The following is a 17,646-nucleotide window of genomic DNA, read 5'->3' on the forward strand; positions in this document are numbered from 1 at the left end:
CATAGCAGTGAACAAATCCAAAGGCAAAGTCCCCACTTTCATGGAATTATATTCTAGGGTAAGCCTCTCTCGCTCAGGTCCCTTCCACAGCCGTTCTCCTTACCTTATAAGGTTACCCAGCCCGTCAAGGCTTCTCCAGTTGAATCGTGAGAAACTCCTTACTGTCCCACAGTTTTCCCATTCCTGTCTGTTCTTTTGTTTTTTCTGCCTGGAATACCCTTATATTTTCTGACCTGTTGTCAGTATCCAGCCTTTGCTTTTAGTTCCTGCTCAAAAGTTACTTTGTTGAGAAAATCATCCCTAATGTAATTATTTCTTCATTATTTTTATTTCATAATGAACTTGAACAATGCATTCAGTTTTCATTTATACCTATCTCCTCATGACTCTTGCAAATATTTCTTGTCTTCCAAAGTTGATTATAAACTTATTGAGGTAAAACCTGTGTCTTCTACTTTTTTTCACGTGTGGTAGAGACTATTTATTGTCCTGTAATATACATTTTCACCTTCCTCCTTTTAATACGAGAACCCCCTAAAATTTTATCTGGTGACATAGTTGTCCAAGTAGAAATTACATTTCCCAGTCTTCTTTGCAACGAGTTAAGGTCACAGAGACTAAATTCCGGTCAATGGAATGTCAACAGAAATGATTGTTTGCCCTCTACTTCCTTATCCCCCTTCCTATGGACTGGAATGTGATCTTGGAAGTGATCAGTCATCTTGGACCTTGAAGATGAGGGCAAACCCCAAGGGAATGGTAATACAAGAGAGGTCATCTGCGTTTTCTGGGCTACCTTTTGGAGCAGACCTTTCTTATTCCGGTAGATGGCCTATGGCCTTGAATTTTTATGCACTAGGAAAACAAACTTCTGTCTTAATTAGGTCACTGTTCTTGGCCTTTTATAAAACATTGAAACTAATATCCTAACTAATACAATGCTCCTTACACTACTTAACATAGAATATTATGAGTAGACTGCTAAATAAATACCTATTAAGTGAGTGCATGTACCTCTGAATTTAATGACATAAGTATTCAGTAATAAAGTGATTTGGTTTTGGTTTTGTTTTTTCTTGAATATTCAGTTCATTATGTGTTTAAAAGAGAAGGGGTGGTTCTGATATATTTTTTAAATAAATGTATTTATTTATTTTTGGCTGCATTGGGTCTTTGTTACTGTACGAGGGCTTTCTCTAGTTGCAGCGAGCGGGGGCTACTCTTCATTGCGGCGCGCAGGCTTCTCATTGCGGTGGCTTCTCTTGTCGCTGAGCACAGGCTCTAGGCACATGGGCTTCAGTAGTTGTGGCATGTGGGCTCAGTAGTTGTGGCTCATGGGCTCTAGAGCGAAGGCTCAGTACTTGTGGCGCACAGGCTTAGTTGCTCCGTGGCATGTGGATCTCCCGGACCAGGGGTCGAACCCATGTCCCCTACATTGGCAGGAGGATTCTTAACCACTGTGCCACCAGGGAAGCCCAGTTCTGATATTTTTTTTCACTGAATTATATTCATTTTGTTGGAAATATGACACACTGTCAATATACTCTGTCCTTCTGATATCACTGAATAAGACTTTTGGAAGAACTATCTGGAATAGGATAGTTTGGCAGTAAAATGTGTCATTAAAGTGAGAAGTTTTAAATAAATAGGAAACCTTGCAGAAATCTTACAGTTTTGAAATCTATAGAGAAACATGGTCACTGTTGATGTCTGTAGCTCCTTGTCCTGTCCAAGTGCACCATTACCTCGCAGGGTTACAAAGCAGAGGAAACAACATACCTCCAAATCTCCCGAGATATTGGCACCAGCAAGAATCCCAGTTGCTGCTGGGAAAAAAATGGCAAAGACAGAGAAGAAGCCTTCACCTTTTGTGAAGCTTGGCCCAAAGTTTTCTGCAAATATTGATGCTGCAACACAAATAATGAGAAAATTATCATGTAGACTTTCTTCACAGGTAGGAGATAAAGTTACATTTGGCTTCTATAGCCCTAAATGCCAAGTGTTCCTATAATCTAAATGGAATGAGCTTGAAGATATTGGTGTACTCCTGATGAACCTCATGTGAATATTTGCCAAGAGTCAAAATACATGTCAGAAGGTTTTAGATCTCTAGGACATACCCTGAAAAATCAATAATTTTCATGCAAACAGAGACCCGTGCTGTCTAACTTCTTTGAATCTAGAAGATTGAAAAGAAGGAAATGGAAAATTCTCTCATGACCCTACTGGCATACTCACAAATATACCACACAACATTGCCCCACACACATACAGCTACATTCTCACATATATATGCACCTTAATCAGCACACTGCTTTTCTATGCCTTTTTAAAAAAAATTATAGGAGAAACTTGTGGGTGAGGCTATCTTACAGTTTTTTTTTTTTTACTAATGTTCTAACCTCCCTGCCCCTGTCTCTAGAGTTGGATCTTAGATCCTTATACCAAATTCTCATGTATAGGAGACTATATATATATATTCTCTCTTTATATATAATATATATATATGAAGAGAGAGAGAGAGGAGCTTTGGTCATAAAATAATAATATCCCACAGCTTGTCACCAAATTATTTAAATGAAAAGGAAACAGGGACTTCCCTGGTGGCACAGTGGTTAAGAATCCGCCTGCCAATGCAGAGGACACAGGTTCGAGCCCTGGTCCGGGAAGATCCCACATGCCGCAGAGCAGCTAAGCCCGTGCACCACGAGCACTACCGAGCCTGTGCTCTAGAGCCCACGAGCCACAACTACTGAGCCCACAGGCTGCAACTACTGAAGGCCGTGCGCTCTAGGGCCTGTGCTCAGCAACAAGAGAAGCCACCACAGTGATAAGCCTGCGCACTGCAATGAAGAGTAGCTCCTGCTTGCTGCAACTAGAGAAAGCCCGCGTGCAGCAACAATGACCCAATGCAGCCAAAAAATAATTAATTTTTAAAAAAAGAAAAAAATTAAAATATAGAAAAGGAACAATGTAGAAGAAAAACAGAAAGAAAAACAAAGAAAGAAAAGGAAGGAAGAAAAATATGAACAAAAGAATCTAGGATGATGCAAAAATAAGGAAAGAAAATTTAAAACCTAAAAATTACAGCAGGAGCTGGAAGAAGGGAAAAGAATCAAAAAGAAAAGGATTTGCAAAGCAAACAAGACAATTCTACAAAGAAAAAGAATCAGGAAGAAAGAAGTGATGTGATATAAAAAGGGAACAAATACTGACAACTCAGTAAATAATGAAGGGAAATGTAAAAAACCCTCAGCAGTGGATTCTTGAGTAAGCTAGAGTGGAAAGATAGGAAAGAGTGGATAGGCAGAGTAGAATAGAAGAGAGAAGTCAAAATTTATGCCCAGTGCCATGCCATTATCACAGATGCTATATCTACAATCTTTTATGCTTGAAAACCTGACAGTGATGCTCAACTAGGTAATGCTATAAGAAAGCAAGGGACAAAATTCTAGCAGGAAGAAAAAAATGACTGTGTTTGACTTCAGTGCTCTCAGTGGTTGGACACATTGTCTGAGCTATGCTCTCTTTCTTGTACACGCACTCTACTTCTACTATTTGACAGAGACAACAATGTATCCAGAACTTTAAGGTTTTCAAAGCACTTTAACATCTGCTATCTTACTTGCTTTTCAAAATCCCTTTAGGAAGTTGTTATCATCACCCCCACCCTGGCAGGAAAATCTGAGAAGCAATCATGGCAGTTTGCAGCAGGATTGAGACTCACTCTGGTTCTCCTGACTCCAACCCCAGGCTCTTCCCTGGATCACACTGGGATTCCAATGGCTGGGGTAGGAATCATGGGGCTGGTGATGGGGGCAGGCAATGGAGAATCATTTATTGCAGAGCAAGTTATTTGTCATATGTACCTTGGTAATTAAAGAAACCTCTGGACTTTTTGTCGTTGTTGGATGGAATGACAGTTCCAATGAAGAAGTTTACAATAGCAATGAGAAGAATGATCAGAAGAATCACTTGAGCCTGGAATGACAAAGTAACAGGAGGTCAAATTAGATTTATTCAATGACTTTTTACATAATTATAAAAGTTATAAGTGCCCACTGAAAAAAGACCCTATCTAATAATTCCAGTTAAGATTCTACTATCCAAAGTAGGTAATAAGTTATGTTCTCATAAAACGGCATCTTAATGAGCCTTATTTGGCCTGAGTATAGATGTTACACTTTCAATGGGTGCATGTGCTTGGGCACTTGAAGGTGACATTTCAAGAGCATTTCAAGTACTAAGTGGGTAACTTAGTGCAGTGTTCCTAAGAATATAAATGGAGCCAAAAGACTGAACACTGACAGAGTTGGTTTCTTTCCTAGGCAGAGCACCTATGGATTCCTCCCCTTCCCAGTAATAACTGCAGAAGGAGTATGAGAACACAGAATGATGCATAGAATTCCCATGATGCCTAGTGCACTTGACGTTGGGCTACCATACCAGTGTGTGCCCAGCATAAGCGGTCTGCAAGGTTGACCAGCCAAATCTCTGTTCTTTAGTCCATCTGACATTTCATAGAGGTTACTGGCTTGGCATTCCCATATGCTGTTCCCTCTGCTGGAAACACACTTTTCCCTATACTTTGCAAAACTGTATCTTTCCCCTCATCCATTATGTATTAGTTACCTCCTCAGAGAGGCCTTTCTTGATCACTGAATCTAAACAATAACAGCTAATGTTCACAGAGGGCTTACAATACAACAGATGCACATCTAACTTTACCAATATTCTTTCAGGTAAATAATACCACCCACAACTGTATGAAGTAGGTAATACTGCTATCATCATTTTAAAGATAAAGAAACTGAGAAACAGAGAGGTGAAGTAATTTACTAAAGGTCATATAGACATAAACCAGGTTCAACTCCACTCTAACTACAGAGCTGGAGCTCTAAATTCTACCTTCTACTGTCATGAAACTACATTGCCTCCCTGGGGGAATAATCTAACGTATGTCCCCCCTGTTATGTTCTATCTCAGTGCCCTGTTTATTTACTTTATAGCACTTTCACAACTTACCATTCCATATTTACTTGTTTATGTGCTTGTTTATTACTCAGCTCCCCGTAGACCATATGCTCAACTGTGGCAGGGATTGTGCCTGTGTGGGTCACAACTGAACATACGGTGCCTAGCAGGATGCCCAGCACATGATAAGCACTTTGTCAATTTTTGTTTAATGTATGAATACATAATCTGGAAATAAATGCCAGGTGGGAATGTTTCCTATTGCCTTATGCAAGTGGGAGGCTTTTGCTATCTTTCCATTTCTGGTGACCACTTGATGTCTAGTTACTGCACCTCCAGGCACATAGGAACATAGGGGTTTCAATTGTACTAGTCACTGTAGAGAGTTACAAAGCAAGCAAAAGACATGCTCTCCATCATTCAGAAATTTACTAACTGATTTACTAATAGTTAAATCCAGATATTCTCTAGTTCCAGGGCTTCTGATGCCCTCAAATTTGCTGCTGGAGTACTGGATTTCAGAGGGGAATGATAGTTTCTGCCTGTTATTTTCTCCCAACACACTTGCCATTTCTTGTGGGTTTCAGCACTCACAGCCAGCTTGGAAGGGGATACCAGGGTGTGAAGATGGCAGTAATCTTGTTGGCTGTGTTACTGTGACTATAGCATAAAGGACAAAGCACAGGCCTGATCACATGAGCTGTGAGTTACGACTGCCTGGACTTCGTGCTTTGAGGGCTTGGTGTTCCACCAAGCACTGACCTGGCTCCTTTTATCATAGAAAGTAATAATAGCAATTCTTTTTGAATATGGAGTTCCTTCTATTCCTGCAATTTGTTCAGGAAGCTGACTAGCAGTTGTTGGTAATATCATTTTGAGAAATTCACCTTTGCTTCCCATTCCATTCCAGCTACTGAAATTCCCAAAAGAATCACCACTGTGATGGAGCCTATTATCCGGATGTCATTGGTTGGATCCACCATCATCGAATTACTCTCCTGGAACAACAACAAAAAAATCACTAAAATGGTTAGAAGCTTTTTTTGCCTATATGTCTTATTGTAGAATTTAACAGTAAGAAGAGATACCATGCACTAATGTCTGGGGCTACACAGCATAATGGAAAAATGAAATGCTCATAAATTGGAGAAGATAAAGAGTCTAATATTATTTTTTCCTGTGATAATAGGCCTTTGATAGCCAAGGTTAGGAGTTACAAATTTTAGGGATTCATTCTAGGCACAGCTTTTAAATCTACTGTAACACTAAGTAAAATTATGGGTACATACAGATATCATGTTTTGTTTCACAAGAATGACTAGTTATTTTTATGTGTCAAGGGGAATCTTAGAAGAATAAAAATGAGTGGTTTCCAATGTGAATATCAAAAAAAAAAAAATAAGTGCTACTCGATTAAAGAACAAACTATGAACTATATAATCCACTCATTTATTCCATCTAATTTTCAAATAGAGGTACCAGTTGAATTCAGTGTCTGCCATCACATCACCATGAAAGGAGGACCAGAAGTTAGCTCATATTCTAGCTAGTTAATGTGTTCACATATATACCATCCAGATGGGGCACCTAAACTAAAAAAGGCCCAGTTTCCTGCAGTGAGTTCTTCTAATGTTTGAACTTTCTTTCCCTTTGGAAATCTATAACCATATAGTAATATTGCTGCTGACAATAATTCCCATTATCTTTTCTTTCATATTTTACACTGTATTTCATGTACATGATTTCATTTGATCTGTACCACATTTCTGTGAAAGACATAAACAATATTATTAGCCCATACTATAGATTTGAAAAACAAGGTTCAGATGAACAGAGGGACTGGTCCAAAATCTCTCAGCTGGTAAGTGTGAGAGCCAGGACTCTGAGCCAGTTCTGATGCCAAGCCTAGGGCTCCTTCAACTATATTCAGCTTCCACATTCTGCAGAATAAATCTGTTTCCTCTCATCTTGCTATAATGATATCCCCTAGTGCCCTGAAAAAGCAAAATAAACCAAATTATCTTGCTTGACCGAAGAAAAGAAAAGCTTTTAATTACCTTAAGAAGATCTACCACAGTCTCAGCAAATCCCACCACATACATAGCAACAGCCACTGCATTGGCAAAAGCAAAGATCAAGCCTATAGACCCACCAAACTCGGGCCCTAAGCTTCTGGAAATAAGGTAGTAGGCCCCACCTGAAACAAGAAATGAACATGCTTTACATTGAGGAACTTTTAGAGGATTTAGTTTATATGACCAAATAATTTTGAATGTCTGAGAACATTTAAAATACTAATTATTCTAATAAAAATATTATAAATCCTAGTAATTTTAGAAATCTTGTTCACTGTAATGAATAACTTAGCCCTGCCTTATGTTCTGTATATAATCTACAATAGAACTACTCTGACTAAATAAAATCCAATTTATTGAAACCTATAATACACAAATGCTACTAATAAGAATACAGCAAACTTTACCCCACAAATTCTTTGTCTTTTAAAAAACTTCATTGAAGAGTTCAAATTAATAATGTAACTGAAGTAAAATTTCATATCTGAAATTTCCAGGAACAGGCAGGCCCAGGCAGAAAATGAAGTGGATAAAGTTTATCATTGTCGTTCTAACTTCCTTTCTGGTATAATTTCTGGTACACTTTTACTACATTAAAAAGGTACCTGTAAAGTACTATGGATTATCCGCTCTATAAATCAGACTTAGTTTTGATGGTTTTAGCTCAAGAAGGCATGGTTATTGCCAAATACCCATATGTGTATGGGTGTGGCAAATGGGAAGTAAGGTAAGGAGGGCCTGGAACGATTGCTTCTCCCTTGGACCTTGAAAAGAAGGTTCTGCTCATGGCTGTATACTTCTGGGCACAGGAAAGACTGAGCCAGAATAGTTAACTACCTCAGGAGTTCTGAGAGCATGTTACTGAAGGTTAAAATGACTAGATGTTGAAAGGCCTAGATAACTAGATGTTATCACGGACCATAGTGAATCAATGACTTCTATACTGAGCTAGGCTTAGAAGTAGACAGAATTGGTAAAGGAATGACACTGAACACACATATCTACAACCAAAATTATCTTTCACTGAAAAGTTTTCACTGTTTCCTCCACTATAGTAACTCCTTTGGGTTAAGACGACAGCATCCTCTCTAAAAATGTAAACTTTTATTTGGGTGGGGCAAATCCCCATTACTTTCTTTGTCCTGATTACATTAAATCAGTTAGCAGCAAGTTACTAGGCTTGGTCAAAATGAGAGACAGGCAGGAGCTGTGAGAAGAGCAGTTTTGTAGGTAGGATGGTGTTTTAGAAGGCCCTGGGTAGGGAGATCTGGATAAGGTACCCAAGTAGAGACCACAGGAGCCAAAACAGAATTGGAGGGGGAAGAAAGGAAGCTAGAAGAACAATGAGACAAACTTCAACCCCTCATTCTCTGCCCAGGCCTGCTTGTTCCTGGGTGATTTGAAAGTAACTCTTTGTTTTATTTGTTTTTATTTTCTTTTTAAGAATCTTCTCAAGCTTATTGGCCATTAGGAGTGTAGTGCTGGGGCGAACTCTGAAGGCTCACTGAGTAGGAAGAGTCAGCAGTGTCAGCTGGGGTGCTGGAGAAGACCCCTTCTGAGGGGCCCTGAGAGAGAGCCAGTGGGGTCCGTCCAAAGAAAGGCACAAAGAAACCGTTTATTTCACTCTAATACTCTATGCTTTCTTTCTGGACACCTGGTCATTCTCTACTTTATAAACATGTTTAATCACAGGAAGTGGGCCAAAAAAATCTTTTCTGGAGATCTCTTAATTTTAGTTGAAAAGAATCATGCCTTGCTATTTAAATTTTGGATTATTTTGTTTTGTTTTAGGGCTTCTGGGGACTAAGTATCAATGTACAAATTTTACTTCCAACATTAAACCAACTCTAGACATTACTGCATAATCAAAGCTTATAGCCATAAGTACATGAATTGGCTTACCTCCTCTTACTACTCCATTTGTGCAAATAGCGGACATAGAAATACCTGTGAGTGTTGTCACTACCACACTCAGGCCAATGATGATGACTCCAAGACCTGAAAAATCCCCCAAGAAAGGTGTTTGGCTCCAGTACTTCAAGAAGTCACCAGTACTTCAGGAGGCAGCAGTCTGAATCTTGTCAAGGAAGGAACAGTCTCCCTATGAAAAACCTGAAACGTTCTAAAAGATCCCATTCCATCTAGGTCTAGGAAGGTCTAGGAAGCACCTGAAATGTACTAAACTTTAAAACTGAAGCTGTGTCGAGAAGTCATTTTCCAAGAAACACCAGCAAGAGGTGTGCAGTAGCCTGAAAAATAAAGCATTTACCCAAGCAATTTGAGCATCTGGAAATCATGACCTGCAACGTGCCAGAGAGGACCATTAGAAAAGAGACCACAGCTGACGAGAGTAGACCAGGACTATACACACAGTACCTTGTGTTTCCTTCTGTGTCCAGCTCATCCACATAGTTAGCCAGGCTTCAGGAACGCTGGGCTACTTTCTTGTTCCCACCAAAAAGAAGTATAATAAAAAGTTTTTGCCTACCCGTAGGAAGTGATGAGAGCATTTAGATATCTTAGAAATTTTACCTCCACGAACAAACCCGTTAGTTGCTATTGCAGAAGTTGACAACCCAGTAATAGAAGTTACCATGGTGGAAAGAAGAATTATGATAACTCCAAGACCTGTTAGCAATGAAAGACAGAAGATATTACATTTTACTTTTCTTCCTTGGATTCCCTATTGCTGCAAACTATACTGCTTTGAATTTAAGTGTTCACATCCAAGCCTTGGGCCCCAATGGAGTTCCTTCGTGCTAAGGAGAAACGGGTTTGCCTGGCGTAAAGACCAAGTTGGAAAACTGCTCGTTATGATGAAGGATGGTTTCCAAAAGCAAACACAATCTAAAATGCAGCCCTGGAAAGGAAAAGTTGACTTACGCTGGTGTCCTGGGAGAGAAACTACCCTGGCTGCGAAAAGAGAAAACATAACATTTGACCTTCTCTCTTGCTGGAGAGGAACCTGAATGAGAAAGTTGGAGGTTTGACAAAGGTTAAATCCTTCTCCATTTTTCTTGCGTCTCTTTTTGCCTGGCAGGGGGGGAAAAAAAAGGAACCAACTTGGATTACCTTTGAAAACACTCCAGAAAGGTCAGTGGTGAGCTATTTGAGCCTGTGTTGCCTTTACCTTACAAATGATCATGCGGGTCACAGGTTTAATTACCTCCTCTGACATATCCATTTGTAGCAATAGCAGAGGTGGATAAACCAGTGATAGCAGTCACTGTCACGGCTAAGCCGATGATAATCACACCAAGACCTCAGTTGAGAGAGGAAAAATAAAGGCAATTAAATGGTGGAATAACCCATTAGATCATTTACATAAAAGCCAGCACGTCTAGAGTAATCACCAAAGGACCATATCTGAGTTTAACAAGTTGGTCTGGAAATCACCACAGAGTAAATGCCTAGCATTGAAGTTTTCTGCCTGAAGTAGCACAGATCCAAGAAACTCAAGACCTAAGATGTGCAGTGCAAAGTTTCACATAACCGAACAACGATGGCTGGTCAAAATTCAACATGAACCTCACTATTTATGAAGTTCCAGACACCCATAAACATAACAATTGGTCTGAACAATCCCAAGCTGTTAATATTACTAGAGTGTAGATGTTCATCCTTCCAGGGAACTATCTTTTTATGTATATTTGATTGTGTAGGAGTGGAAAATTACCTATAGTATAGAAAATTGTTCATCTGGCAGATGAGTAAAGTAGAAAGAATCAAATCAAACTGCATTTACTTACTGGCTATGTGAACTCTGGCAAGTTACCTATTTTCTGAGCCAAAAATGACAATGAAATTAGAAAGAATGTGCGTGTAAAGTGGCCGTGTATAAAGAAAGTAGTGGCATGTATAAAGACAGAATGCATGTGTAAAGTAAAGTAGCATAGTGCATAGAACACAGTACATAATCAATGGCATTGCTTTTTGATCAAATCCACAATAGTCATAACAGCTGTTGTTTATTAAAAGCCAACTATATATCCAGCTGTGCTAGGCGGTATGTGAAATGCAAGGAAAAATAAAAATGAAAAAAGCTGCCCTCAAGGATCTTATGGTTCAGAATCATTTATTATGAGAGGCAGAAAGTAGACCAGAATTCCGAGGAAGGCAAGGCTGCTTTCAGTTTCAGGAAATACACAGCTAGGAGGACACTGAAGGGTAGCAGAATATGCTGTCCCAAAATTTGCCGCTTTAGCATAAGGATTATTTTGAGCTAAAGACAGTTGAAAAGAAGAAGATACCTCTTATTTGCCTAAAGGCAGGACATAAATTTGTAATGGTGTCTTCTCTTTCCTCTATACTGGGGACAGTTAATCAGCTAGAGACTGGAGACAGCTGGAGATGGTACTAGAGGAAATTACATAGACTTTACTAACTAGCCCTTATCTTCCATTAGTTCCCCCATGTATTTGCCTTCCCACAATGTGCCACTCTAGAAACTCAGTCTTTTCCTTTGTCTTGTTACTTCTCTAAAAATGTGTTGTTCTGTTAAGATGCTTGTATAAGCCCAAGTTCTAACCACCCCTTTGAGTTACTCAGTGCTGAAGATTCCCATGTACATGCATGATGCACATGTTAATAAACTTCTGATTGTTTTTCTCTTGTTAATCTGTATGTTGTCAGTCTACTTTACAGGGCCCTAGCCAATAAGCCTAAGATGAGTAGAGGGAAAACAGTTTTTCCTCCCCTACATTACCCTCCTCAGGGGAGATCAACCTCAAATTCAGGGAGAACTTGTAGGCACTGAAGTCACCCTGGCTCCAGCCAGAATGTGCTTGCCTAGGTCTGTTTGGTGTGTTCCTTGACATAAAGTGAATGCTTCATAAATGTTGTTGATAGCCTCGCTTGTTCCAAGGATGATAAGAAGGGCAGTTAGCCAAGAGAGGCTGTGATCTCTCTGACCATGCCCTAGAACAAGGGGAAGTGGAAGGAAGTTAAGGACAGAAATGGGAATGAGGTATTGGAAGCTGGCTCTTTTGATGCCTCCAGTTATATCCTGGCTCTAGCAGAAGTTTCTAGGCTATTTTACAGTTAAAGTGCAGTAGGAAGAGGCTAACCATGGGTATGAGGTGCAAACTTACACTGTATTGGTTTGGCCCCTATAGATTCCTAAACATTTGGTGTCGTAAGAAATGCTTGCACTAAATTCTTTGTATCTTTTGCAGGGATCCTGTGGTGAGCATCGCCTCTACATCACTGTGCAGTTTCAAGTCTGTGTGCCAGTAAAGGTGACTTTTTTTTTTTTTTTTTTGCACTTCATTTTAACTCTTGACTTTATTTTGAGGCAGTTTGATACCAAATGTTTAGCTCACCCCAGCAACAGTAGAGAACCAAATAGTTTGCATTTCACGACATTAAACCTACTCTGACTTTTATTATTTCCCTACCCCTTATATTCCCTTTGCCTTTATTTTCCAAACAATTCTTAATTTATCCTTTGGCATCATATATATTTCTGTAAACCATTTAAAATCCTGGAACAAAGTTGCATGCATTTAAACAGCAAGGGATTTGCTTCCCTCTCACAATCAAACATAAAATCCCAGGGCAAAAAGCAGTTTAGAAAACATTCAGTTCATAGTTTTCTCAAACTTCAGTCCTTGAACCACCTGCTTCAGGAAATGCCTGGGGTGCTTATTAAAAATGCCCAGACTTACTGACTTTGGATCTTTCCAAGTGAATCCCAGGATCCTGCAGTTTTGTAACTATCTTCCCAGGTAATTCTTATGCACCCCACAGTCTGAAGATTATTGTTGAGCTACCCTCAGCCAATCTCAATCTGTGTCTGCCTGTTCAGCAAGGTTCTTTAGCTTTATCTTCAAAGAATTGTTTGGGAAACAATTAATCCAGCTCCCTAATTTTCAGATGAGACAGTGAAACGCACCACATATAAATGACTTGCTTCAGGTCATACTTGCTTTTCATGCCCTTCTTCCTTGCTTGATGTTTAAGTTTATTGGATACCATCATGCCCCAGCCAAGGTGGTCAAGACAGAGAACAACTAGATGGCATTATCAGCTCATTCTACCAATTGCTTTTGGGGACAAGGCAGCCAGAACTTATAGCCCCAGATGGTTACCCAAGGACTGTAGCTACCATTACTCCTGGCTACAGCTTCCTTCTGGCTTTTTTCCCAGGGTCTGAGCTTGAAAGTGTATTCAGGTATCTTCCCCAGGCTACCCCCAAAGCCAGAAGGGGGTACTGCTTGTACTTGTTTGTCTTCTTTCCCAGTAAAAGGGACCCAATTTGGACCCAGATGGTGACTTAATCAACTCATTCAGCTTTAAGTTCGTGACAAAGTCCAGTAAAACTGAGTAAGGGTGATAGCAAGTTTCTACTACTCACTAAAGTCTATTTTCTCGGAATAAAAACAAAAACAAAAACAAAAAAAACCCTCCATTCAAAGGAAAACCCACTGGACACCCATTGAGGTAGAGCTCTACTCTTTTCTGAAGTTGGATTTGACTACTTAAATAAAAGATCCTTATTAAAATAATACTGATGTTTGAAAGTATAATAAACAGTTTAGCAGAAGATAGAATTCTTCATATTCTACAATTTTGCAATAAACATGAAACTGGGTTGACTGTGAAGAATAATGTAAGATCTGATTAAAGGTCAGATTATTACCCAAACATATGGATTTTAAATAAGTTGCATTAAAAAGAATCACTCCTGCCCTGGGCTACACTCACACCTCCAAACAAAGTAATGTTTCCTGATGCTCTCAATAAGTTACTAAACTGCCCTTAAAAAACTAATTTTGCATGAAACCCTGGAGCAATAACTTGGCAATATTAAGATGCAGATTTTCCATGGAATAGCATATACTTATTTTGGACCCTGAGGCTGTAAATGTTCATTTGATATGCATCATAAAGCCAGCAAGAAGCCCTTTGTCAGGAACCCAGTAGTTGCCAAACACACAACGAGGAAAAACTATGGGAAATGGTTCCAGCTCTTTCTTTTTCGCATTAAGTCTTCTGGTGATTCTGAATCTGTTTTGAGGAGCGAAGGCAATAAATAATGACCAAGTACCTTTTAAATGTGAATTGAGATACATTTTGGAGTAGAATCTGAAAGCACATCTGAACGTCTGTGTTCTTGATACTAATGATTTATAGGTGTGCCCCCCACAAAGTGAACCTATAATGTATTTTCCATATATAGAGTAGAACATCATTAATTTTTATCACATTGAATCAGAAACTTTGATATAATTCAAATAAATTTTTATATAAATTTTAGTAGTATACTCGCAATAAAAATATTTGCCACAGGAAACAATACTTTAAATAAAATACAATATTTAAAAACATTAAATAAGCACTCAAAATAATTTCAACATCATCCATTTCCATTTAGAAAAATTATCCATAGCTATATACATTATCTTAGTCTTTTTACCTATCTTTTTTTAAGCTTCTATCTGGCAATAGTTTATTAACCTTTGTTTTCTTACTACTTGTACCTGCAAGTAACACTATTTTCTCTGGAAAATGTTCAACAATTCAGCATTTTTATTAGTCAAGTCACAGTTTCACCAGTTTTCCCACAAGTTATTTTTGTTTAGTGATGTTTTGCTAATAATCGTAAGGGGGAATACTCTGATGAATGTCAGTATGTCCCAAAATATGAATACTATTATTTAAAATGAATGTATCTCCATTACTTGTACACCTAAAACTCTATGAAAAGATGAAATATTTACTTGAGCATTTATCTGGTTGACAAGCTGGAAAATTCCAGTCTCCCAGGAGTTAACACTTTACCTGTCTTCTCTGACAAACGATGTCAAAGAGGCAAAGTAAAAGAGCCCAAGTGCAGATTAATTCTGTGATCTTCATCTCACGTTCAGCGTTAATGGTGAAAACAAGTTGCTTATTGAGTTTTTAATTTACACTGAAAACTACATAGGAGGGAAAAAGTGCTTACCGATCCCAGCTTCTCCAACAATCCAGGAGAGGCGAATGAAGAGCATGACACCCCAGATGTTCAGCATGCATCTTACCTGTGGGTTGAGGGAGCATGGAAAAGGACATGAGAAGTGACAGTGGGGCAACACCCAGCCATCCTTGTAACTCTAGTGTTCAGGCCTTATTAACACTTAGCCCACTAGGACATTGAACAGATAGTTTCCATTTGTAAACACAGGAGCTTTCTCACCAGCACACCTTTCACCCATCCAAACTTCACGACACCGGCTTGATCTTCTTCCTTGTTTTCAGCTTGTTCATCACCAGGCATCCCATCACCGTTGGCAACCACGTCAGCTGAACCCGGGGCCACTGATACATTCTGCATTTTTACAGATAGCAAAACATGGTATTTGGTCAACACATGGTTCCATAAAACTTCCAGAGGCAAATCAAAACAATTGACATAAAACTTGAGAAAACAAACAAACATATTCCAGTCATTTTAATAAGATGATTATTTTTTGCCCTGGGAGTTTATGCGTTCATTTTGTGGGTGATTTTAGGCACCACCAAGACTGTGAGGGTGGTAAAGGAAACTGGGCAGTTCTTCTACTGTTGAGAATATTACCTTAGGAGAAAACCATGGGATTTGGATAAATTTAGAATACAAAAAGATCAAAAGAGAGAAGAGGGAATGCAAGGTGGGGAGGAAAGCTTATCAAGAGTGAATGAGGGTCTTTTAGAAGGCAAGGTAAGAGGGCCAGAAAGTTAACCTTCCTCACTAATGCAGTGTTTGGCCTTCTTTCCATTAACCTCCCTGGGCTTCATTTTATCCATCTAAAAAAAATGATAACAAAACTTCTCCACTCACGTCAGAGTATCTTTAAGGAGATTCTATAGAAGTAACACATAGAAGTGTTTTCTTTAAAAAAAAAAAAAAAAGTTTAGAGTATTCTTAAAATACTCTAGAGAGTTGTTTGTTCTTAACTTGAGAGAAATTCAAGTTGGTTACTTGGGTAACCAATGTAATATAATGTGATAAGAGTTATTGTATGTGAACTGAATTGGAGGAAGATGGTGGTATGGGTTATTTCTCAGTACCAACCAAGGGCCTGCCATTCAGCAGGCCATCGATAAACAGTGTTGAATTGAAGGTCACCCGATCTCTACCACTTAAAAGCAGATGACCTAGCTTCTTTTAATCCATTCTTGCCTGCTATTTCTTTTTCTTCCTTCCTTATTGGGTATTCCATTTCTCACTGTTTCCTCTGTGCAGGCCACATAAAATAAGAGACAGAAAGGGAATGAATCCCAAGTCAGATCATCTTACTATTTTTTGACAGCATTAGGAAAAATTTGAATGGCATAGGAAACTGAAATTAAAAGTTAAAATTTAGTTTTGAATTACCTGAGAAATATCTTAATCTTAAGCATCCTCAGTCCCTATTTATGCAGATAATTGAAAGCTGACATCATATAGTCATATTAATGTAAGATATGGATAAACAAAGTCCATAGAAACTGAGGCTGAACTGGGCAGAAACTGGTGATTTATAGCAGTCACAAATGCAAGTCATGCATGTAATTCAAAATTTTTCAGTAGGTACTTCAAAAACAGTAAAAAGAAATTAGTGAAATAACTTGGGGTCAGATATGGATCCTTACATTAAAAAATACATTTCTTTTTTGTAGAGTATCATATTTCCCATATTTATAATATAAATATTCATTAGCAGTAGGGGCACCCCACCTTGTAGGAGGGACCTGAATTACAGACTATTTTAATAATATACTTTACTTAATAGATCTGTATGAAATATTATGTCAGCATATGGTCATTATAAAAATATTGATGAGATATTGTACATTCTTTTTTTCCATACTGTGTCTTTGGAATCCAGTGTGTGTTTTATACTGATAGTACATCTCAATTTGTACTAACCATGTTTCAAGTACTCAATAGCCACATGTGGCTAGAGTTATCATATTGGATCCTCACATGTCTATACAATACAGTCAATTACAGATGGATGAAATATTTGAGGTTCTTCTCCAGTCAATTAAAAATTATATTTTTCTCTGAAAGGATTCTACATTCATAAGGCAGCTGAGTAGTTCAAATGTAACTTTTATTTTGCATAACTGGAAAAATCAATGAGAGCAAGGAATTGAGGAATGTGTTAAAATACTCATGAATGTTAAAGAGAATACTTGGTCAGGAGATTCATTCATTTGATTTGATTTGAGAAAAACTTTTAAAATTGTCAATATTCTAGTTAATCAAGATCCCATGGCCAGGGCTTCCCTGGTGGCGCAGTGGTTAAGAATCCGCCTGCCAATGCAGGGGACATGGGTTCGAGCCCTGATCTGGGAAGATCCCACATGCCATGGAGCAACCAAGCCTGTGCGCCACAACTACTGAAACCTGTGCGCCCAGAACCCGTGCTCTGTAACAAGAGAAGCCACTGCAATGAGAAGCCCACGCACCACAACCAAGAATAGCCCCCGCTCGCCACAACTACAGAAAGCCCGCGCGCAGCAACGAAGACCCAACGCAGCCAAAAATAAATAAATTAAATAAATTTAAAAAAAAAAAGATCCCATGGCCAGACCATCAGCGGCTACTCAATCAAGGAGAAGGCAATTTCCTTTTTCTGGGTTAACTGGG

General features: G+C 38.8%; 1 protein-coding gene across 7 annotated transcripts in view; it reads right to left on the reverse strand.

Annotated features, from left to right (window-relative positions):
• SLC12A1 (solute carrier family 12 member 1) overlaps positions 1 to 17,646 on the reverse strand; it is a 93,063-nt gene that overhangs the window by 66,340 nt on the left and 9,077 nt on the right. For 2 of the 7 annotated variants that reach the window (XM_059913341.1, XM_059913347.1), the window contains 9 exons: positions 15,226 to 15,357; positions 14,995 to 15,070; positions 10,216 to 10,311; positions 9,582 to 9,677; positions 8,952 to 9,047; positions 7,032 to 7,171; positions 5,862 to 5,972; positions 3,870 to 3,981; positions 1,780 to 1,907 (listed from right to left, as the gene is read on the reverse strand). In XM_059913341.1, coding sequence (XP_059769324.1) covers positions 1,780 to 1,907; positions 3,870 to 3,981; positions 5,862 to 5,972; positions 7,032 to 7,171; positions 8,952 to 9,047; positions 9,582 to 9,677; positions 10,216 to 10,311; positions 14,995 to 15,070; positions 15,226 to 15,357 — 987 coding nt within the window. The remainder of the gene's footprint in view (positions 1 to 1,779; positions 1,908 to 3,869; positions 3,982 to 5,861; positions 5,973 to 7,031; positions 7,172 to 8,951; positions 9,048 to 9,581; positions 9,678 to 10,215; positions 10,312 to 14,994; positions 15,071 to 15,225; positions 15,358 to 17,646) is intronic. The other 5 variants (XM_059913343.1, XM_059913342.1, XM_059913346.1 and 2 more) reach the window with 5 other exon arrangements.

The sequence above is a fragment of the Balaenoptera ricei genome, chromosome 2 (assembly GCF_028023285.1).
Source record: "Balaenoptera ricei isolate mBalRic1 chromosome 2, mBalRic1.hap2, whole genome shotgun sequence".
Lineage (NCBI taxonomy): Eukaryota > Metazoa > Chordata > Mammalia > Artiodactyla > Balaenopteridae > Balaenoptera > Balaenoptera ricei.